Consider the following 25,350-nt stretch of genomic DNA (forward strand, 5'->3'; position numbering starts at 1 on the left):
AAAGTTGCCAGCCTTAGTCCTTAGTAGAGAGAGAGACAGAGACAGAGACAGAGACAGAGAGAGAGAGAGAGAGAGAGAGAGAGAGAGAGAGAGAGAGAGAGAGAGAGAGAGAGAGAGAGAGAGAGAACTGAGTTGTCATCATTGATCATCAAAGCTTCTCACACTCAGCCCTATTCAGGAGTAACCAGCTACCCTCAGGTGGGGTGCTGCCTCTTTTAAAGGTCCTCTATCTCTGGTTTTATTTACTTTCTTCTCACCCCCCCTTTCTGCATTTAAACTACCTTGTCTTGTTAGACTAAAAGTGGAACATTATACTGAGCATGGCTTTGTTGAAGGCTGGAACAAATATATTTTGGTGGCACCTTTGAAAAGGTCACCAGGGCTAATTAAAAGTTCCACTGATGCAATCACAATCTATCACCCTGTCACTTCTTTGGGAGTGCTTCAGTTAGGGGTGTTCAACCCCCCTCACTCTCTTTCTCTGTCCTGCCCTGTAAAGATATCAGGTTAAGCATAGACAGCCATTGTCTCCCCCCCGCTACTCTATAGACACTTCATCCCCAGGCTGCAAAAACTTTATCAGAGAGGTAAAACTTTTCTCTGTGTTTTTGAAAAGTATTATTTTGGATCTTGCATGCATGCAATAAAAATCTTGAAATGAAACTCTTACTGCAAAAGATTTTTACATTCTCCATGTTTTGCATAAGTTTACTTTGTAGGCTTTTACTTTTCTCCAGCTTTTTGAATTTTCCATGAAAAAAAAGACCATCCCACAAGGTGAAACAGAAGCCTAAATATATTTTAAAAATTCACCGCTTCTTGATCATAGAGTCCAGACTCATATGTGCTGTGGGAAGGAACATGGGGAGGATCAAATTGTTTTAGATTCAGTTCCAAATGTATAGTGCTCAGTCTTCTGAGAACGGGCATGAATTTCAAGCAAGTACATTAATTGATATTCATGTCTGCACACACATCACAACCTGAACGTCTCATTAAATCAGCCTGCTGTGGGACACAAGCGCATTATGAAAAGACAGAGGAAAGAACAGTGGACTTACACATGTAAAATAGAGCCCAGCATGTAGAGTGCACAGCTACACTGTAAAAAAAATCATTAAAAAACAGTCAAATGACTGGCTGCCAAACAAAAAAATGTAAAATTAAAGTAAAATATCTTCATTCAAAAAAGTACAAAAATCATTTAACAGAAATTTTTAATAAAGGTTTTGCAGGAAAGAAATGTTATTTTACAGATCTTTCCTAAAATATTATGATCAAATACCTTCAATAAAATGAAAGCACAAAAGGTTCTGCATACCAAAACCTTTATTTTACAGAATTTTTCGCAAATTATTTTAATAAAAAACCTTCAATTAAAGGATAGCAGATAAAAACTGTTATTTTAGATTTTTCCTAAATTACTATGATCAAAAACCTTCAATAGTGATAGCACAACAAAAAAGTTCAACAGATGTTTTTTATTACTACAATCAAACACCTGTAACAAAGTAAAAGCACTAAATGTTCTGTAGACATTACATTTATTGACATCAATAATAACATTCAAGCAATGACAAAGTCTCACATTCATTTTACCCACTCAAAATGTGACAAATTTGTGCCCCCCACCAAATAAAGCACTTTAGAAATAGATGAGATACAATGGACCAGAAGTCACAACTTGAACAACCTGTCAATTATTCAAGCAGACATAATATTAAACTATGTCATTTTAATGATGTAAGATAAGGAATGCAAATTTTACCAACTGACTGATTCAATAGATTCAATTTATATAAAAATTAGTGTCAAGAAAAAGTTTAGCTTTGGTGAAAAACAGAAGTGTAGCTTAGCTATTTACCGCCATTAGCTCAAATCCAAAACAAAGGACTGTCAGCCCTACAAGACACAGGAAAATTAGGTAATATAAATATGGTGGGTGCTGTCCTATCTCGTGTTGAGGGGTTTGATATCTTAACACTAACATTCAACCTTAAAAATAGTCAAGAATTTATAGTGCAAAACCAATTCCATTAAAATGCCATTTCAAATACTAGCATGAAGACAACTACAATTTCAAAAACCAACATGAGCATAAAGACTCAAAGCAGTTTATCTGGTAAAAATTTAACCTGAGCTGTAACACCAGAAAATCTAAAGGAACTTACTTTCCAACACATGTAAAACTTTTTCTGTTTAGCTTGTGTCCATCCAAATTCATCAAGATATTCTGGACAAATTCAAGTTGTCAGAAAGCTGAAAACAAAGGCATAAAGGAGTCCAAATACCATGATGAACACATTTCCAAACTTGTTGACCTCTATCACAACGGCACTGTCCCATAGCTCAGCATCATCCTCACTGTTGTCTCTTCAAATTGTGCAAATCCCCAATGTTCACTCACATGTCCTTCTCTGTATCACCAATGACTGACCTGAACATAAATACAAACACAATCCTTGTTAGGTCAGAGAAGTGGACAAGCAGAAGTCTGCATTTTCAAGGCTTGTGGAAAAAAAACCTTCAAATTCAATCAAAACATGTTAGCTGATGTGCATTTTGTACCAATAATATTAGGAATTTAAAGTGCTAATTTACTGATGCAATTGCCAACAATAACCCTAAAGTAATCCATCTTTAGATAAGATTTAGATTCTGAATCAACTGCAGGTACAATGCATATTGCTGATGTTGAAGTAGCATCTCAAATTCCAATGGGACTCCGATAAGCTGAACATGCAGGCACTACATCAAATGATCATTTTTAAAGCACTTTCATGTACTGGCATGTTAACCTCATCTGAGTGCCTCTGAAAACCTTAAGTACACTACGTATTTATGGCTCTAGACATTTGAGATGCTATTTCAGCATCAGTGCTCTACCTGTAAAATTCACTGACTATTCAAGTCAGTAAATGAAAGGCTCCTCCTGGTTATATCTAATCATGGCAACTAATAAAGCTGAATAAATTCTGAATCATTAAATCGGTTTGTCAGTTCTAAAGCTTGTACAGCACCACCTTCATGAAACTACTGCTTTCATTGATTGTACAGATTCAGTGAAAATGCATCTTTTGGTAAATTATTAATCTCCGCAATTTCATGACATGCAGCAATTTTACCACTAATCTGTAAATAACACGATGTAATTTTCACGGGTATCTTGAGATATCCTGAATATCTAGTTATACCTAATAACTTCAGACAAATTGTACACGTAAACTGTATTATAATAAACACAAGTACATGTAAATTGTATTATAATAAATGCACCAACTATTGCTTGAAAAAAGACTGATCTGCGTTCAAATACATGACAAGGCTTTTTAGGATGCAGTCTCCTGATGTCAATCTGTTTGCTGACCAAATATTTAAATTCACTGAAATTATACGGATCTAAACCAATCTCAATGCTGTGCCCTAGACTGACATGAGTTTTAGTCAATTTTCTGATTCCACTTCCTGATTCAGTTCCACTTTATCTGCAGAGGTTAACTACTTTAGAAATTAGTTACTTTACTGTTCATCTGCGTTCTGGGGGTTTATTCACTGTAATGACATTAAAAAGAGCAGTAAAATAACCTAACCTAGCTAGCTACGTCGATTAGCCGCGAGCTAAATGATTCGGTTCACGACAAATATGAGCACACGGCTTTCACACTGCGCGCAACAACAGACTGAACAGGTGAGAACTAAACGAAAACCAACGAGGCGGTGTTTATATCATAAAACGCGAACAGACAGCGAGCTCAGCTCACTGAAGGCGATGAACACCACTCGGTCGGGATTTACGTAACGCTAGCTAGCTAGCGATTAGACGGACATATGCGCATCAATATACGGACAGTTATAAGCATCAAACACGGACCTCAGCTGTTCGTGTAGATATTAAGTAATATGATTTTCACCATATTTTTAATTTGACAGAGATCATCAACAGTCTCGTTCATGTCACACAGAGGGCACAGCTGCTGCTGCTATCCGGCTAACTTCACTTGAAGGACGGACTGAACACACCTAACACTACACCGCGCTACGTTACGGAGAATAACAGGGAGAAGGTTTTCTTACCTGATACGGCGACAGATCAAAATCAGAATCTGACAGGCAGATGTAAAATAATCCAGATGGCTGATAAACCGAGTGGGCAGCAGCTCTAACGGATTTTCATATTTGACCGGGTGAAGGGCGCGCTCAGCTGTGATTGGCCAGTTTCCTGGATGACAGTCAGATTAGCCAATCATGCTCTAAGAAACGCGGTGAGACAGCCAATGGCAACTGTTACAGCGTGGTAGCATAGCAACCGTAGGAAAATACGACTTCGAAAAGATAAGTAAAAAATAAGTGTATTTCGTTTTTATTTAACTAATTGTTGAAATAAGGTTTTAATTGCAGTGTATGAATAAAAATGTTCTCATTTCTGTTCACCATTTCCTCTGTAGAGGACTGTGGATCAACCTTGTTGTGTTTAAAGTGCTATATAAGTAAAACTGATGACTTAACTTTACTAATACACAATAGCAAAAGCATTTAAAACACTTTTACTCTCAAGTCCTGGCGTGTGGAAATCATAGCATTGTCATTTTCGATTTTTTTAACTGCAGATTCCAGTTTAATGCAACACATTGAAAAGAAATTATTTTAAAGATATATTAGACTTAATAAATATTAACCCACTCTTACCCTTTTGTTTTGCAGTTATCAATGTTTTTTCAGCAATATGCTCACCGGTAATCAAGTTTTACCATCAACAAGCAGAAACTGATAATAAGTTCACACTAAATACGTGAAAAAAATTCACTGCTGCCTTGAGGTTTAAACTTTGTAGCATGTTACTGTTCTAAAGGACTTGGAGCTTGTCATTCCTGCTTCCTGCCTGGACAATTGCAATGCCTTGTTTTTCTGACTTTGGCATTGCTCATTTTACTTTTTTCAGATTAATTGGCATATATATGCTCAAACTCACCATCACATCACTGGCTGGGTGTGACCAGAAAGTTGCAAACGAGAACATTGTGGCTTTCTTAGTTTTCTTAGTTAATTAATTCTTAGTATAAACATAAACCTTTATATTATGTGCTACTCATTTAATTACAGATAATTAATGTCTTTTTCCAGACATTTGCAAGTGATGATGTAAAAAAAACAGAAAAATACTGTATAAATAATATACAGTCTTCTTCTTCTTTCGGCTGCTCCCTTTAGGGGTCGCCACAGTGGACATAAATAATATACCGTACAATGCAATAATATAGAAAAAAATATAATTTGTCCTTATTGGCAGAAACCTTAAAATAACAGTTGGGCTGTGCATTTACAGATGTTGTCCATACTTATATAGAATTTTGTACACAATAAAAAAAAAGACAGAAAATTACCATATATATTTAAGGGTTATTTCCTGTAAAATTAGGACTTTTCTTTACAGTGTAGTCATGGCAATAATTACTGTGTTTCCCACTGTAAACATCAAGGATCCTGAGCAGGAAGACTTACCAAGAGCTGTGCTGCTGAGTTCACTGTCTTCTTTGAGATTCTGGGCTCAATTATTTACAAGGTGAGAATCTGAGGGAAATTTTTCTCATGTAAAAGTACTGCAAAAGCATGGACACATCTTCGTCACAAGGCTTGGGTAATTTAGTATTGCATAATGCAGTCCCATACATGTTTATCAGACCTCTCACCCTGTTTGTGTCTTGCTGGACAAGTTTGTGCTTATTTAGGGAGTAGTAGGCTGTGATTAGGCTGCACTCAGAGTCTCTCTCGTCTCGTATGCAGATGGGAGTGTGCACTGTGACAATGCAATGTGTGTCCTCAAGTAAATTGTCTGCCCAAAGTATGAATACTTATTTTATTTGTTATTTAACTGCTGCAGATTTTACACACACTTAACAAGATGCATCTTAGCACTTGTTTCTTATTTCAGTGGCTTGAGCCATAATATTTATATATTTATATTCATTAGTCAATAACTCCTGAACGTCCTGAATAGACTGTGCCGCGACATTTGAGATTCAAAATATTGTTACCTTATCACAGTACACCATTGTCATTTTACAAATCAGCAGAGAATAGCTCATACAGCAATCTTCTGTCTGCTCTCAAAATACTGCTTTTGTTGACCTGACAGGCATAGTGAGCAATAAGTCATTTTGCCAGTGCTGCAGGATGAGCTGTGGATTGACTTACTGTGCTGAAAGGTCAAAGGAGCCTCTCTGCCCCCCCAACTTCTCTTTCTCTACCCACGTCCCATCCACCCCCCCCCCCCCCCCCCCCCCCGAAAGGGCACCATTCCTCCATTCCTCCCAATATGTTGATGCCTACACCACTGCATAGCTCCCAAGACTTGTAGCTTATGTCAAGCGTATAAGAGAGGTTCTGCCCTGCCTCTGATGTCTGAATCTGTAACATTAGTGTTGATTCATTGCCTGGCTAACTTATAATGTGTTAACCTGTAAGTGCAAAGTTCATCCCCTGGACCCTTATGTAAGCTGTGCAAGTACAATGCCTGTTCTTTTGCCAAGACCGTGAATGTTCTGTACAGTTTCCATTCTCAGGGTGGTCATTGATTTTGTTATAGGCTTAATGACCCTGGTGGATAGCTATATGCTTTGCCAATAAAACATGCATGATTTAAATGAGTTAGAAATTCAAAGCATATCCTCGCTGACTGTGTATCATTTTTTTATAGGCTTGGTAAGAGTAGAGAAAATTAAATTCTGGGTTTTTTCTCACGCAAGGGACCGCCTCAACAAAAAACTGAATTTACATTGTCCATCAAAAAGCTGTTTTTTAGTTATCTAATTTGAAGTGCAGTGTTTGTTTTGTATCTGCTGTTATGTTGTCTAATCTGACAACTAGGAATAATGTGGGAATAATGTGGAACTGTGTGTCCTTTTTTTAAAGCACATAGTGAGTTGGGAACTCCTCCATGTGAACGGCAAAGTGAACAGCATATATATAAAGACTGGACCTGGAGGAAATGGCAAGCTTCAGACCTGCTGCCTGTAAGAGATTGGGATTGCTTTTAAGAGAGGACATGGGACAGGCTTAAGAGATATGTCCCGATTTGAGGGATGTTCTTTGATGTTTCAAACAGCAGCTTAAGAGGTGTGATGTGTGAGGACTCTGTTATGTCTTGGCATGACTTTTCAAGCCTGAAGCCTGCTTTATATCGTGTCTGAAATGATGGTAGACGATAGATTGTCAGTTCCTCTCTGTCTCTTCCTCCAGCTCAGTGGATAATCAACAAGAAATACATGCATATTCTGTGTATGTGTGTCACTTGTTTAATCGTTGTTTGCTTTATGTAAATGTCTTAATCAGATCTTGCGGTGATTGGGCCTACCGTTTTCCCGCTGAATGAACAGAGGCTAAGGAAAAATGAGTCTGCCTAAGCAATGACTTGCATGATCACATCAGCGTAACTCATTAACAGTTTGTTGCCTCATGTGGATTACAGGTTAATAGCTGTTTCAGTGAATGTTTTCTTTTTCCTTGGTGTTCTGCTTCTGAAGCACCGCCTTAGCCTAATCGCATGTCAGTTTCTAGATAGAAGATAAGTTCTGCCACTCAAAGCCTGTAAAAGCAGTACATTTCTAAGGTGATATGTTTGTTTACTCTTGCGAAAGAGTCTTGTCAGCCTTGATCAATATCAGTTTACCCTCCACAGGTTAAAACAGGTCAAAATACTTAGAGAACAGTTAGGCCCAGATGGAGCCACCGACATCATGCCTGCATGAGTGGGTGGACTGCACAAATATTCCGGAAGGGGGGAGGGGGTGTTAATAATTTATGACTGGCTTTTTATTTAACAACAAGCTGTCAAGCAAAGTCCCATCCCTCAGAAAATCACTGGCTCATTCGGCAAACGGAAAGTGACACGACTGACAGTGAGGCCAGGGAGGCAAGGGTGCCGGAGAGCGAGATGTCACGCGGGAGCCTGTCAGAAGGCTTTTCTCTCACTTTTAATGAGATTCCTGGTTCTCGAATGAGCCCAGGTCAGGAGCGTGAGCCGCTCCACCTCGCCTCTCCCCATTATTCCCACTGGCAGGCGTAACACACCGTCCGTGAGCCGACAGCCATCAGTGTCCCACAAAGGCTTCTGTAAAACTACTGTTCCCCGGGGAAGTTTCCCTCTGAAAGCTCACAGTGGTGCAAGCTCATAATGGTGTGTACTGTTCCATTTCTGCCGCTCCATGGACTGCTAAGCTTTGCTTCACCCTGAAGATGGAGAACAGGACATCGCATCTCGACCCGGACTTTTCAGAATAGAGTGTTTAGTAGCCACATTTCCAATTAGCCGTTGGTAAATTAGCTATTTGCCGGACCAAGTGTTTTTGCTTTACAGATCAGTGCCAGGCAACAGGCAAGCCATTTTAATCAGATTTCTCTCTACATAGCAGCTGTGGAAGAGTGCGTTTAGTGTCCATGTATAAATCTCTTTTAATTACATTTAAACATCATGCGCAAATTTGCTTTGATGAAATTAGAAAGAAAGAGAACTCTAGCTGAAATGAGAGGATGTCCATTAAAGCAGGCTCTGAGCTTTTGCTTAGAAGTCAATAGGGCTCAAACAAAACTCTTTCCAGTCAGAACATTAAAAAGACTGTAAAATCATACAGTATGTTTGCTGTCTCAACATGCCTTATAAAACAAAAATTTAGTGCAAATGAGACAATTTAATGACAAGTAAACCTTAACTATACAGTCTTTATTAGATACATACATGTCATAAACAAAGCAATTAGTAAATTAATGTGCTGTATATAGCAAATAAAATATTTATGACCAGATTAAAACACAAAGCTTTCCCACCTTAATGGAGTTTTCTGTGCCTGAATTTCACCTTGAAAAATATTTTTCAGAAATGGTGATGTTAATAATCTGCTGCTGATTTGGGTACCTTATTCTCTGTATGATAGATTAACCATCAATCCCATCTGCCTGCTTATTGAAACGCTTTGTCTAATCCAGTTTATTCCCACCTTTGTAACTTTCCCTTACACCGAATGTTTTCACTGCATAAAAATCCTTCTTTTTAATATATCTTTGCACTTGACCAGCTTAGATAAAGACCTTTAACTGACCTCTTGTGATTAAGGTGTTGAATGAAATTTCTAATTATCCCTGTCTAAGCTAGAGAGAGTAGTAGTAGTAGTAGTAGTAGTTTGTGATATATCAGTTAATCCGATACACTGGTGGAAATTGTTCTAAAGATACAGGAATTCAAACCGTTTATACTGATATGCCACAGACAACCACAGATAAGTCAAAACATGCAAAAACTTGCAAGGGTATCTTGTTTAGCTGAATGGCTAATGGCCTTTTTGGGTAATTGGAGTCAGGGATGTTTCAGTCATGTTCAGTCAAGGAAAATGCAAAAGGTCCCACACCAGTCAGTTATGGATGGAGTGAATTATACAGAAAAATAAAGAACAGCTGGTCTCTAGGAGTTGACCGTTAACCTGCTTGCCAAGTAACGCCTTCACTGAATAGCTGCATCAGACTATGTCAGGATCTTAAGGCTTTGTTCTTGCATCAAGCTGAGGATATATAGTTTAGCTGCTGCTGATAATGTGAATGACTGGATGAATAAAATCAAGGACGTGTCTGATGGTTGTAGATGTAAGCATGAGAGTATGGGACACACATGGTTGGGATTTATCGGAATATAAATATTGGAAATATGTATTTAGAATACATTTACAGTGTAGATTTTTATGAGAATACTTTTAAAATACTTACCCACTCTCTCTCTCGAGAATACTTTTAAAATACTTACCCCCTCTCTCTCTCTCTCTCTCTCTCTCTCTATATATATATATATATATATATATATATATATATATATATATATATGTATACATATATATATCATCTTTTAAAGAAGCACCATCACTGCTTGTTAAGTCACTATTTTGAAATGATCACACATGATGTGAAGATTTAATTAAAAGAAGAACTCAAACAATGGCTTCTTTACAAACACTGCAGTTCTTTCTAAGGCCTAAATAGACTGCTCATTTACTGTGAACAGCCAGTTATTAATCTGAGCTTTAGTAAACTCTTTTGAGGGATGTCTGAAATGAAATGTATTCTCAATAGCTTTGGCATTATACTGGATTGTGCATGTGTTCCAATATCCTTAACTGAAAAATCACATAGCTACTCATTTTATACACAAATTTGCAAAATTATGTTGGGATGTGGCGAATTGTTGACTTAAGCCATGAAAGGGCAGTGGGTTTATGGGAGCAGCAGTGGACTTAAGGAGGCAGTGAGAGCCATAATAACATGGAGAATTTTGTGTACATTTTTGTATTAGCACATGAATGAAGTAAATAAAAATCTTCCCAACAGCATACTTTTTTTCACATATACTTTAACACTATGTATTCTACATGCATTTTTAATATGTTATTTTTTTATGTAATGTAATGGAATACATTACTGAATATATTCAGTATTCAGCCATCACTACTTTTTCAAAGGATTTTGCTCAACCCTGAGGACTGCTACGGCTGAGATCTCTGCAGGCTAGCTGAGAGAAGGTCACACTGCTCTATTCATTAGACAAATATGTACTTGATCTGAAACTTTCACCATCCGTTTTACACTGAAATCTGTGATCTGACAAATTGTTGTTCTCCTACTCTCATTTGTTAGCCTCACTGGAAGTCAAACTCTACCTCTCTCTCTCTCTCGCTCTCTCTCTCTCTCTCTCTCTCTCTTGCTCAAACCATGTACTTTACTGGAATATACAGTGACCTCCACAAATATTGGCACCCCTGGTAAACATAAGCAAAACAGACAGTGAAAAAGCATTCTTTGTTGCTTATCCTTTTGATCTTTCATTCAAAATATTAATAAAAAAGCTAACCTTTATTTGAAGTAAACTGATTTAAAAATTTTACTCATCACAAAATAAATATTTTCTCAAATCTCTGCATGCAATGATTATTGGCATCCCTTCATATAATACTTTGTGCACCCTCCCTTTGCAAAGGGAAGCTCTGCATCTCCTCCTATAATGCTTTGAGACCAGAGAACACATGATAAAGAATCTGAGACCATTTCTTTATACAGAATCTCTCCAGATCCTTCTCATCCCACAGTTTTTTTTGCAGGGTTGCCTCCCAGATTCACCACCATGCTTCACATTGAGGTTGAGTGCTTTTTTGCATGACTATCTTTGTGTCCATGCCACACTTATCTCTGGTGTTTGTTGCCAAAAACCTCTATTTTGGTCTCATCTGACCATAGAACATCCCACTGAAAGTTCCCACTGAAAATTCCAGTCATGTTTGGCAAAAGGCTTTCTTCTGGTAACCCTCCCTCAAACAATTTCTGGCAACCCCCAAATAGGTATTGTTCAGTTGTGGTTTGGTAGACATGGTGGCCCAAGACCTAACTAATATCTGCAGTTCTCCATCTGTGATTCTTCTCTTTGTCCACTCGAACCATCCTCCTCACTATGCATGGGGTCAGTATAGACAAAATTGCCTTTTCCTGCCCAGTTCTTAACATCTCCAGTTGTTTCAAGCTTCCTAATTGTTTTCCTGATAGTGGCAATAGGAATTTTTAACCATTTTCATGTAGATATTTCTTGATTTGTACAGCACATCAAGCTTTGGACGCACATTGTTGCTATATAGTCTGATTTTTCTCATAGTGATGGATGACTGAGGGAATTTGGCCTGTGCCTCATCTCATATACACTATGTTGCCGAAAGTATTCACTCACCCATCCAAATCATTGAATTCACACGTTCCAATCACTTCCATGGCCACAGGTACATAAAACCAAGCACCTAGGGATGCAGATTGCTTCTATAAACGTTTGTGAAAGAGTCACTCTCAGGAACTCCAGTGTGGTACCGTGATAGTATGCCACCTGTGCAACAAGTCCAGTCATGAAATTTCCTCACTACTAAATATTCCAGTCAACTGTCAGTGGTATTATAACAAAGAGGAAGCGATTGGGAACACCAGCAACTCAGCCATGAAGTGGTAGGCCACGTAAATTGCTACAGACCTCCAAACTTCATGTGGCCTTCAGATTAGCTCAAGAACAGTGTAGAGAGCTTCAAGGAGTGGGTTTCCATGGCCCAGCAGCTGCATACAAGCCTTGCATCACCAAGCACAATGCAAAACATCAAATACAGTGGTGTAAAGCGCCACTACTGGACCTCTGGGTTTGGTGGTTGCCAGGAGAACGGTACTTGTTTGACTGCATTGTGCCAAGTGTAAAGTATGGTGGAGGGGGATTATGGTGTGGGGTTGTTTTTCAGGAGTTGAGCTCTTAGTTCCAGTGAAAGGAACACCTAATGCTTCAGCAGACCAAGAGATTTTGGACAATTTCATGCTCCCAACTTTGTGGGAACAGTTTGGGGACAACCCCTTCCTGTTCCAATATGACTGCACACCAGTGCACAAAGCAAGGTCCATAAAGACATGGATGAGTGAGTTTGGTGTGGAAGAACTTGACTGGCCTGCACTGGCCTGAGTCCTGACCTCAACCCAATAGAACACCTTTGGGATGAATTAGAGCAGAAACTGCAAGCCAGGCCTTCTCGTCCAACACCAGTGTCTAACCTCACAAATGCGCTTCTGGAAGAATGGTCAAAAATTCCCATGAACACACTCCTAAACCTTGTGGAAAACCTTTCTAGAAGAGTTGAAGCTGTGGATTAAAAATGGAATGTCACTCATGTTCATATGAACCATACACGATCTTGGGAGCATATTACTCCAGTCCTTAGTCGTCTCCACTAGCTCCCAGTGAAGTACCGTGTACAGTACAAATTACTTGTGTTAGTGTTTAAATCCCTGCATGACCTTGCCCCATCTTACCTAAGAAGTCTGCTTCAACCCTATACTCCAGTGCGTACTCTTCGGTCCTCTAGCCTCCACTTGCTTGAGGTCCCACATTTTAAGCTAAGCACCATTGGTAATAGAGCATTTTCTGTTGCAGGTCCAAAGCTGTGGAATGGTCTTCCTGATAAACTGCGAGCTTGTTCATCTGTTGATGTTTTTAAATCCGGACTCAAAACTCATCTTTTTAAACTAGCATATGGTTGATTCTATGTGTTATGGTTTTGTATGTGTCTATGTATGTATGTTCATGTTCTTACTTTTTTATCTACCTTCTATTTTTCTTTTATTATTTATTGTACAGTGTCCTTGGGTTTCTTGAAAGGCGCTTTAAATAAAAATGTTATATTATTATTATATTATTATATGCGTGTGAAGGCAGATGAGCAAATACTTTTGGCAATATAGTGTATATTCCCCAGTGAATCAGTAAGTCATGGCTGAGCATTTAAGGGGTCTTAATAGCTCAGGTGAACTTAAAAACATAAAATATGAATGGAAATATACTTCAGTTAGATTTCACTCTTAAGAATTTATAAGGGGTGCCCAAAATTAACACATAGATTTCAGAAAAAAATAAGACTGATTTTTTTCTTTTTATCATTATGCCTTAAATAAAGGTTAGATTTTTGCCGATATTGCAAAATTCATTTGAATGAAAGATCAAAAACATTTAATAATTATTGCATGATTACCATGGGTGCCAATATTTGTGAAGGTCACTGTACATGACCTTATCAGTCTTCAGATCATATTCAGATTTTGCAAGCAACTGAAAGCAATTGCACCAACAGTGCTGGTTTCTGTGGAGAGACAGCACAGATACAGACATCAAATAGTTACAGAGACCTAAGAGTGATTACTGTCACTCATGTCACACTAAATAATTATTCTTTATGTTACCCTGACAATTATTGCAAATTCATTGCAAATTCAGTTAGTGTCACATAACACACCAGCACTTTGTGTGAGGTACTACGAAATGTGCAGATGGATTACTTTGGATAGCTCTTAATGTGGATTGTCATCCTTCATCAAATATATGCTGTACTCTTGATTTAATTGCATTTCTGACAAGTGCAGAACTGTTTTCCATCCTTGCATGTTTGTTTGACATGGAACTGGAATTCAGAACATGGTTTCCCATAGACAAAACATATGTATAGATATCTGACATGTGAAGATAAACCAGAGGCTTTAATTTCTTCCACTCATTTTCCTCATGTGCCTCTTTCTAAGAGTTAGTCATTTGAGAGGTTTTTTTATGGATACCTTTTAGCTTGTAAGTCTTTATATGAAACACAGGCAATTAAGCCTTTAGCCTTTCCATGTTTTTTCAGGCAGGGTTTGCATCTCTGGAGTGTGTCCCAGAGAGTATAGGTCTTTTTTCCTATCTTTCCACTGATCAGCCTGCTAAGGCTCTGCTGCTGGCCAGGCGGCACTCACGCCCCACTCAGCACATAGATATGAATAATGCATGGGCATTTGTTCATCTGATGCGCGGGACGGGAGCAGCAACCAGGCGAGTGCTGGAATAATGGGCCATCATTACACTAAGGTAACCTGAGTCAGATGTAATGACTACCAGTACTAATGGGGGTCTAATTTCAAATGCCTCTCTTCAGGGTGAAAAACAAGGGCACTGTCTCCATAAATAAGTATATGTGTGGCATGTTTGTGTACAGAAAATTATGGCTTGTTATTGAAGTGATAATGGAATGTCAGTGGAGGGCAAACTGTTTGGGCGCTCCTTTGAATTAAAGAGAGCCGGGTCTTGGGGCTGTTTGAGCTTCGTCTCAGAAATGTGCGTGCTTGTCCTGTTTGCTTTGTAAATTAGGTGAAGGCAGCATGATGTTGCCCTGGTGTCAGCTGATTTGCCGGATGTGGCTGTGTGGACAGCTTTCACCCTGTGGGCTTCTGTTAATATGTCAGAGGAAGCCAGAGTTTTTCTTTTCTTTTGTGATGCATTGCTGTTTTTGGAAGGGCTATAGTGTAGAAATTCAGAACTGTAGTGTTGAAGTTATGAGGCCAGCCACATTCATAGATGAGGAGGTTTTGCCTTCTAGACTGCCTGTTGTCCATGAGTTTAGCTCAAACCTGCTCTTGACCTCACTTCTTAGGCTAATTACTTTAACCCCTTAAACTGCAATAACTGATAAATGAACCCTTACTTGTTTTCCTCTCAAAACTGCATAACTGACGTTTTGTTTCATGTAGTCGGTGTACACTGTTACTCCTTCAAGGAGCTGCCAGACATTACTGAATGAGAAGTATGAAGCCTCAGTTTAAAGGGTTAATGCCGCCATGTCCCTGCTTCTTTATTTATTTATTTATTTTGTGAATGCAGTTTCCCAGTTGCATTATTCAGCGTATTCATTTTTTATGAAATAAATAAACTTTTTTTAGGTTCTTTGATACAAGGTTTGGCTTAAAGTTTTATTGCTTTGGTATCCCAAGTTTAACCTAGGCCTGTGGTTTTATCTTCCTGTTTTGTTTTATCCAGTAGTTACATTATTGGGGGGAAGCCCTTGAAATGGGGAGTAGCACTTATCCAACTCAGCAGGGTAACTGTGCTGTGGCCAGAGGCTAGGCAGTGCACTGCAAGGCTCTCTGCAGTCAGACTCAGGGTGGGCTGGCGGCTAGTGGCTGCCTGCTGAGTTGTGTGCATTGCATTTCTGGCCTGGTGGGTGGATGCGCCAAGGTTTTGTGATATGGAATGAAAGGGACAATGGTATCTTTGTATTGAAACTCTGCAGTATTTCAGCACTGCCCTTGATGCAAAACCTCCAGACACTAAATCAGGCTTACTCACCATTTCAGAGGAAATCAAGGAAGAGTCCTGTCTATATAAGGAGTGAAAAGCTTTGGTCAGCTTGAGGTGGGGGCACACTGGAAGAGTTTCTTGTGTGGTCTCCACACAAAGGTAAGGACTTTCCATGCTATGTGGATTCACTGAGAGATTATAGAATGCATTTTTCAAGAGGCTGAGGCTCTTGTTCTTGTAACAAGATTATCTTGAGGGTGCTCTCAGGTTACTAAAGATTACACATTCTGTCTATCCGTTTAACTTTGATCACCTGATATTTTATCTGCAAAGCCAGCGGGAGCTGTCTACTGTCACAAATCTGTTCAGAGCATTGTGTTTTATCACAGTGTGATGAAAACTTCGAGGTGAGATTCTGACAGTTAGGCTAAATACTTTATAGCTGTCTGGCTCCTCTGTGGTCAGTGTGTAGAAGGTAGAAATATGACAAGAGTTGAAATCTTTGAACATGGTGATTTTTTTAAACAGTTGTCTCTGGCCTGACCTGAGCCAAATATATAATTTAAGTTTTTGATTGATTGCTGGTGTCCCAGTGCCCTTTGCATGACTTGTCTCTCTCTTTATTCAGACAGAACTAAGGCAAATCAATTGAAAGGAAATATCCTGTGAATATTATATGAAAGTGTTTGTACTGAGGGAAGATTTCAAAGACCTCACATTTCATTTATCTAATCTTTCCCAATGCTACCGAACTGGATATTCAAAGTATCTGTCTAGTTTTGGTCTGCCTGTATTGTTAGTGTCAAGCCCAGTACAGATAGAAGGTAGCAATTCAACAGCATCAATTTAAATACAAATAAAAGGTGTAATTATAAAATTATATCTGTTTGTTGTTGTATGTATGCATTGCAAAGGTTCAATGTACTGTGATAAGATGCCCAGTTTTGATTGTTGCCAGTGGTTTGTACACAAGGTAATTGGTAGAGCATCAGAAGAAATATTATATTTCAGCACAATATAGACAACTGCTCTAGCTATATTTTTATATTCCAAGTACATTTTAAAATTAAATCAGAATTTTATAAAAACCGTCAAATCATGGCAAAATTGGAGATGTGCTGAAGTGTGTCATGATGCACTGGATTGTTTCGTAATCAAAGAATTATAGTTTAATCAAATTGCAGTAAGGTCAGACATTTACATGATTAATGGCCAGCCAAATTCAAGCTTTAGTGTAAGGCAGGGGTCTTAAACTATCAGCTTCTTCTGGCTGATCACATATTTGCAATTTATCCTTAAATCTGGCCTGTTTTTCTGCAGCTATATATTTACATCTGACAGGTAGATTTACTTTTCCTATCAGACACTGTTGTTGGTAACCCAACTTAAGTTATTTAAGTGTCAGTGTCAAAAGCAAAAATAAAGTGCTGCATGCAAGAAGAACTATTCAGACAAAAACCTGACACAGCATGAATGCTCTGCGTTGAGCAGGCATGCTTGTAGCAGATTAGCTATAACTTACTTTCTTATTATTTTTATTTAGACTGATAGTTAAATGTGCTTCTGTGGATTCATTCATGACACAGTGGTAAATACAGCATATCAAAATGAAGATATTGATAAAATCTACCACAAATCCACTGAGAATACAGAGTTAACTGCTCATTTTGACATCACTTCGCTCACAATAACTTTCATTCTGCAAGAATGCCAGCAATATCATGTTGGCAGTCCCATATAATTCTAATGATAAACTTTTATTTACTTGGTTTAAAATGTTTACTAAAGACGTGTATTCATACTACTCTTTGTAATGATGATGATGATGATGATTATCATTATTATTATTGCTGCAATATTCATAATTCTTTTTTTATTATTATTATCATCACCATCATCATCATTTACTTGCATGAGTGTATACAGAAAACACATATTCAGACATTCTGTCTTTGTTATTTAATATATTTCCAGTACCTAGATCCACTTCAAATTTAGACATGTTTTCTTACTTTATACTTAGATAGATATATACAAAAAAAGCATGTATTTGTAAACAAAGATATGTTTTATAAACAAAGCTAATAGGGAAAATGTATTCAGACACTATATTAAAATTAAAATATATTTACATGTTAAAAATTTAAATAAACCAAGTTCTGTGTATTAATGCTGGAAAAGTAAATAAAAGACACCTTGGTTAGGAAAATGTTTCATACAGGCAGCTAGAAGAATGAATTTCACTTAATATCATCAAATTCTAAAAGCAAATGGGACACAATCAGTCATGGAACTGAAGCTAAAAAGAGGCTGGCCAATGACAATGGTCATTGGACAGTGATTCAAAAGACACCTCACAATACACTGTGAATTATCTGTGGGTAGGTCTTCAGTAGACAGCCCAATAGACTAAAAATCTAGAATCAGTCTGCAAAGAAAAATGGGTGAAAAGTCCAAAAACAAGAATAGAAAACTCCTAAATGGTTACAAAACCATTTCCAAGCTGTGATATATGCCAGATGAGGTGTTACATACTGACTTAGTAGAGTATCTAAATTTTTGTATATGCCACAGCTACTGTTTAGTTTTATTAGCTAATATATCAAGCAATTGTGCATTAACATTTGCATATAGATGTTATTTTTGCTGTGAATGTTGAGGTTTATTCTCTTAAAAAATGTGTAATTTGGTCAAGAGTGCCAACAACTTTACATACATCTACATACACTGAAAGTATATTAAAATATAAAAACTGCCTAAATGCTTGTTTGCTTTATGTACTTTATGTTGTTAAAAATCATACAAGGAAAAAAAAAAGAGACTTTTTTGTAGTTTTCAACCTCAATTCTATTCACTTCAGCCTCTATTGGACAAGACCATCTCAGTAGTGGCCACTAGGTAGTCTGCATTTCAGATTCATGATGTGTGGGATCTGAAATGAGCAGGATTATATCTGAGATATCTGTGTGTGGTGTGGGTAGCGTGCTTTGGCTGTTGCTATGCCATTCGTTGCACTGTCTGGGCAGGAAAAAGTGGTGCAGAGTTCTGGCACTCTGATCTTGTTGCTGGAAAACTGCCTTCCTCAAAGCCCTTGCCAGAGGCTCATTTCCGCCACTCTTGTTGTTGTTGTTTTCCTTTAAGTCGATTCAGCACAATTTTCATCAAACCCCGCAAATCACTGAATCGTGATGGTATGAGCCCTGAGTCATAATAGCATGGTGAGATAAAACCTGCAAGAGGTGCTTCACTGTTTAGAGTCTGGATTTTTAATAAGTTTCAGCGCTCGAGATACGCTCTGCCTTGTTTTTCTGGGCATTAACAGTATCTGAAGGCCTATCCAGCTATCTGATGAACCATGAACAGCCAGGATTCATCAGGGAGGCAGTGGATTATGCTGAGAGGAAGCGTGAGTGAGAGAAGGAGAGATAGGGGCATGAGCGAGAGCAATTGCTGATTCAAAGGAGATTGAAAAATCACACTGAATAAACAGTATGTGTGTGAGGAATGGAAATCTTTTAGTGCGAGAGACCGTGAGGAGGTGAGGAAGCCCTGGCATCCTGTCACTCATCTCCTCTCCAGGGAGTGAGTTCCCTTCTTCCAGCATCACTGCGAAAACAAAGATCCTCACAGAGACACACAACCCAAACCACAATTTGTTTTGGCAAAGCGTCAGCAGCCGCACAGACAGAAAAGCGGGAGCTGGATGTGTTTATCACTTCATGCAGAGGTCAGGCTGATATTATGCCATGGTTACTGGGCAAAGGAGTGAGGGGGTGCAGGGGTGAGTGCATGGGGCCTTTCAGGAGAGCATTTGGGCTACTGGAAATGAAGTAACCCTGCAGATGGGGTGACAGATTTGACGGAGGATGAAGGGATGAGCTTATGGACACTTTGACAGCAGTGGCGACCACTCATAAAGAGTGTCACGACCTGCAGAAAACTCCCTCATCATGAGGCCCTGCGGTAGGCTGATTGTGTCTGTGTTCCTGTGCTTCGGACGTGCTTGGAATCCCTGATTCTCTCTCAGTAATAGCAGAGGCAACCACATATTCACCCTCCTCCCTGCCTCTCCCAGTAGGTACTAACTATGACAAACAGCACTTCCTGTTGCTTGCAAACATTGCTGACATTAGATCTGAATGATTATCTGTGTGTTTGGTTTATATTGCTTGCATCTGGGAATGTAAATTATGTTTGTTTCAATGATTACTGCTTGTGTTCACTTTGAGTTTTAGAGACATTTCCATGTTTTGAAGCTCTTAAATAATCCTCTGTTTGTGTATGCGTATATGTTGCAGCTGCAGGGCGGCCCGTGTGGCCGAGATGCCACTGTGTGCCCTGCCAGTCAGCGGTGGAACCTGAGGGACAGGAGGTGCCCACTGAGTGCAGAGGGCAGAACGCCAATCCCCCCGACCACGACATGAACCTGTGCTGGAACGAGATCAAGCGCAAGTCCCACAACATCAGGTGCAATTCACACTTCAATGTTTCTTTAACTGCTTTCTTTAACTAGGCTTATTATTCAGCCATTAATCATGGAACTTAATATTCTGTAACTACCATGAATTGCTAGATAAGTACTAAAAAGGTATTTTTTAAGTTTTGCATTTCTGAGAGTGAGGGCCCACATACAAGCTCTTAGATTTTAAGGGGGTTTAACAAGCATTAGCATTCTGAACAATCCCATAATAACAGACCCTCATAATTTACCCTCAGACTTATTATCTGCAATGTTTATTACCAGGGTTTTAGCTGAGTCTATGAGATTCTCCAGAGGGTCTCGGTAAGCAGTCATCAGTGCAGTGCTAGCTGTGTAAGCAGACACAGCCATTTTACATGTCATTTGTATGGCAGTGGTGCATCCTGGTTTATTTATGAGCTTAGCCCTTTAATTACTGTCTTGACCCCGGTGCTTCTCCGGGGATATTTGTATAAGTGTGTGATTGGCTCAGACAACCCCCTTGCCTGCAGCTTGTAATAATAGGATCATCATGAAATACCATACATTGGTGTGGATCTAGTCAGCATGCTGACATCATCCAGCCCTGAAGGCAGCATGATAGGATAGAACAATCAGGTTTAATGGACACGGACAGAATGCTAAGTGGTTTCCACAAGAGATCTTTAGGGAGTATATCTGGCCATCCAGACCACTGGCATTCTTTCCGGCTGACCAGATATTTGACAGGCAGCTGTTTGACCCTGTTTAATGGACTAGTTTTGCCACTATCACATTGTGATAATGCATTTTGATTGCATTGAGGCTCATTTGATATAGCAAACCAATGAGGATTCCTTTTTCATATAGCAGACTAATGAACTACTAGGAATTTTTTATGAGGCTTTTGTCAGAGAGTTGGAGTCAGGATTTCATTTGTTTTTTGAAGAATCTGAAAAGCCACTACTTGATTGCATCTTTTGTTCTAGAGCAATTCTTCATGAATAATTTACCTCGAACTTTAGTAGCAAAAACATTTTCTCAGACAGCGTGCCAATGGGAGAAAAAAGTCAAATAAGCTTTCAGAGGAGGAACAAAGCCTCCTTTTGTCATCAACAACAGACAATCAAATACTGTTGCTATCCTCTCACCCTGCAGTAGCATGTGTTATGGTCTGGGTGGAATGTGTCCTGGGGGTTCGATGGGAGGACAGAGGCTTGCTCGGAATGTGTTGTCGTGCTGAAGGGACCATAGAGGAGATGTTTCAGGGATCTTCCAGCATCCCACAATACAGCTGTGAGGGAGTGCTCATGACCTGAAACATTCTCCACTCACCCACAGGGGTGAATTCTATCCACTTTGTGCTTTAAAATACGGAAAATATCACAGTATTAATTTCAATATAGATCTTTCATTACAGGACACTTCTTAGAACAGTGTCATTAGGAGCACAATTTGTTCTGCCATGTTCCATTATGTTCCATTCTGCATGTGCATAATATTACAATTGATCTTCAAGTGCACCAACCTTTTGACCACCTTAACCTTGTCTTCTCTGTCTACACTAATGCTATGGTCAGACGTTGCACTACACAGGGGCTTGCCAAGCTTGATTTGGTCATAATGGCATGATAATTACTGTTATCTAACCCAACTTTAATTTAGTTTATTTGTATTTTATGTGTGTGTGTTTTTGTGAAAAAGAGAGCAAAAAATATGTGTGCTGATTATAGAGAAGCTGCAAGGCACTTTGTGAAGGGTCAGCATAAGTTGTTTTGAAGTTCAGAAGCCTTTTATGAGGTTTTCAAACCAGGGAACTTGCCTTTGACCAATTGCAGTTAGGAAATTTAGCAGGGCATTAGCCTTTGACACAGCAGGCTTTTGTCAGTGACTTGCCACTAAAAAGCTTCTGTCAAACAAGACTGTTTGGGGAGTATGTTCACCTTTCTGCCAAAGCTTTTAATGGACATGCCAAATGGATGCCTGCTGTGGATTTTGTGAGCGACTGTGGGACCCATTACCATCTCATTGTGTTTTAATGAGTCAAGTTTAGCATCAGGACACTTTTTTAGTGTCTAGGCAGATAAAGACCAAACCTGGATTTAATAATTCCTTAATTGAAAATAACACTTTAACAGTATGGTTACTAAGTATCCATCAACCATATGCATAGCGTGCACATAAACCCACATGCTGTCTTTTGGCTGCGTCAGGCTGCACGCATTGCGGGAGAGAATGTCACTTGCGTCATTCTGGGGGACCACAGACGAAGACTTATTAATGACAGAGGAATGCATCTACGTGGCTTCAGGGATGCTTGTGTTAGTGAGTGGCGGAATGTTGTGTTTGTGCCAGGGCTGGCAAACAAACCCAACTTTTCAGACAGTCTAATGAAGGAACAAATCAACAGGGATTTATATGTGTATGAATTATTTAGTGAATGCCTACTTGGCAGCGGGGAAAGGAATTAAACTACATCCTTCAGCTGACGTGGTGTGGATCAAACTCTGCCTCACAGAGGCCCAATGCCGCTGATACAGCCATGCTGACTGTTGAGGTCTCTCTTTGAAAGGAGATAATCATGTTCTGCCAGTGTATGCCTTGGTGGCGTGCGTCTGCATAAAAAGACCTGTCTCATGTTCATGTAGAAAAGCATGTCTAACACAATGTCTTAACAGGAGGTGTTGGGTCTGAGAGAGACATAGATGGTATACCCTGCTCTTTATTTTTGCAAGGGATATCCTAATCTGTGTATATATTGGGGTCAGTTAAGGCATATGATCAAATTCCGACCCTCTGTCAAAGCAAAATGTGGTCAGTTTACTGTCATAGAGGTGACATGAGTGAATATTTTCCACAACTTGGTGCAATGAGGTGCTTTTTCAGGACTTAAAAGTGGTTTGAATCTGGAAATATTTTAGTAGAAAATGAAACAACCACTAATATTTGTAATGCTAGCATTTTAATTGCAGTTAAGCTAGCCATCGATTTCGCAAAATTACTTATTCATTCAAGGGTTTAGATCTAAACAAAATCATTAAGAGTGGTTTGGTAATGTGCCATTTACCAAGTCAGAATTGTTCACCATTATAGTAGTAGGAACCAGATGTCTGAAGCATTTTGTGGCTCTAAAAGCTACATATCTCTTATGTTATTACACAAAATGGTTATAAATACCTTCATACCCAAAACATTGTTTTGTGATAGCTTCATTATAGTTTTTGCCTAAAACACATTTTAAAGATAAACTATTACTTCTGTGTTTCCTGTCAAAACCACAGTCTTAACTGAGATCAATGCGCATGAGCTATTGCGCTTTTGTAGTTACTAGCCTGTAGCTACAGATGTTCAACACGGCTAAAGCCAGTGTTGTGGTAGATTAGTTCCCCCTCAAATTCATGTTCCCTTTGACTAATCAGGTACTTGGACACGTGCATTCACTGAACAGTAAACAACACCAAGCAACACAGGAACTACAGAAAGTGTTGAACGAAAAGGAAACAGAATAACTCAGAGAGAATGGAAATGAACAGTGTCAGCAACAAGCTACTTTCTACTCTGCTCACCAGTTTATGGGGTAGGACAGCAAGGTGCAACTGTGATTTGTCACAGCTCCTCTGATGATATCATTACTCAAAAACAATGGGTTTTGTTGACACTGCCGCTAAACCAAACAACACAAGACATACCGAGCGGAGAGATACATACAGGGCGTTGTAAGGCAAAAATAGTACCCCAATTTTTTTTTTAATTTAGCAGTATTTTACAATTATCAGCGTGACATGTAAAACCTTATAAGACACATGCAAGTTCACTGGATAGCAGATAAAATATTTGTAGTATGATATGATATGATGATGTATGATATTTGTAGGGTAGACACATGGACATCTGGTTCCTAGTACTACAGTGATGAACAATTTTGACTCAGTAAATTTCTCTAGAAAGCAACATTTCACACCAATCATTCTGAATGTTTTTGTTTACATTTAAACAGTTGAATAATTAAGTAATTTTGCAAATTCAGTGGAATTCCCCTTTAATCTTTTAAACTGCACATAAAATTTGAGTGCACAGCTGTTATGCACTAATGTAAGTTTTTCTAAAAAGATATGGAAAACTCAAGCTATATGTTTAACTTTAAAGATTAAATGGAATTGTTTTTTAACCTAATAATTATTCATTGTTATGGTTACAGATATGTTTTGATTATCTATTTATTTTTTTTTAGCATTTTATATATATTATTATTTTTTATTAATGACACTACTACAGTCTCTTGGTCTGCTGTTGTCAGTGAATGTGGACGTGATCATCCAAGTTTTTAAGTCCCTCAAAAACTGCTTTATACCTGAGGATGTGTTGAACTCAACGTAGGCTGGTGCACTTTTCAAATGTTTCTTTATTTTCCGGAGAGACAGCTCGCTAGCCAGAACACTCATTAATTCACAGAAATAAATGCAATGGAGAGCGTGCTATCTAGCAATCCAGAGCAAAAGAAAAGCACTTGGAATGAACTGTGTGATTAAAACCGAGAGTATCACCTCAAATTAGAGCACCAATAGAGGCAGTTAGGCATGATGACTTGACAGCCTTATCTCTGACTGCTGCCGAGATATCACACTGTTTCTGACAGAAAAGGACTGTTTGACTGACATGAAAAAGACTAACCATCAATCACTGTCTTGCTCTCTTTGTTCTGCTACCGGTGATTCTCTAGCATTTGCAAATGCATGTGCTTTCATTAAATTGGGTAAATGTTTATTCAAATTACACTTTTATTTTCTGACATTTTAATTGGCAATTTTAGTTTTATTAAATAATCATTGCAGCCTTAACTTAAAATATGAAAATAGCTACACTATACTACACCATAAAATGACCATTAAAAAAAATGTAGTCCAAAGAAAAAACCAGACAATGCATGTGAGGAGATCTTACTTTTAGCCTAACATATTTGGCTCAATTTGGATTGGTTTTAAGAATTTCAATGTGCTGTGCAAAACACAAATGTCAGGATGGGACTACATCTGTAGTTCTTGTATCAGACTTCAGTCTCATTGGATGAAAATTAAGCACAAAGATGATTTGGACATGGCTGCCCGGTGCAGACTCTATTTCCTGCCACAGAGAAAATCGGCTTGTGCACACCTGCCAGACCAAGTTAGTGTCTTGCATCCTCTCTCTCCAGACCAGGCTCTTCTCTTGCTCCTTTCTACTCCTGCTCTGCAGCCTCTGCCCTTGAAAACTTACATTTGGTAACCTGTCA

General features: G+C 38.7%; 1 protein-coding gene across 2 annotated transcripts in view; it reads left to right on the forward strand.

The window, feature by feature from the left end:
* Positions 1–25,350, forward strand: part of drp2 (dystrophin related protein 2) — a 165,411-nt gene that overhangs the window by 66,008 nt on the left and 74,053 nt on the right. For both annotated transcript variants that reach the window (XM_037540306.1, XM_037540307.1), the window contains exon 2: positions 19,942–20,110. In XM_037540306.1, coding sequence (XP_037396203.1) covers positions 20,064–20,110 — 47 coding nt within the window. In that variant the 5' untranslated portion in view covers positions 19,942–20,063. The remainder of the gene's footprint in view (positions 1–19,941; positions 20,111–25,350) is intronic.

This window comes from Pygocentrus nattereri, chromosome 8 (genome assembly GCF_015220715.1).
Source record: "Pygocentrus nattereri isolate fPygNat1 chromosome 8, fPygNat1.pri, whole genome shotgun sequence".
NCBI lineage: Eukaryota > Metazoa > Chordata > Actinopteri > Characiformes > Serrasalmidae > Pygocentrus > Pygocentrus nattereri.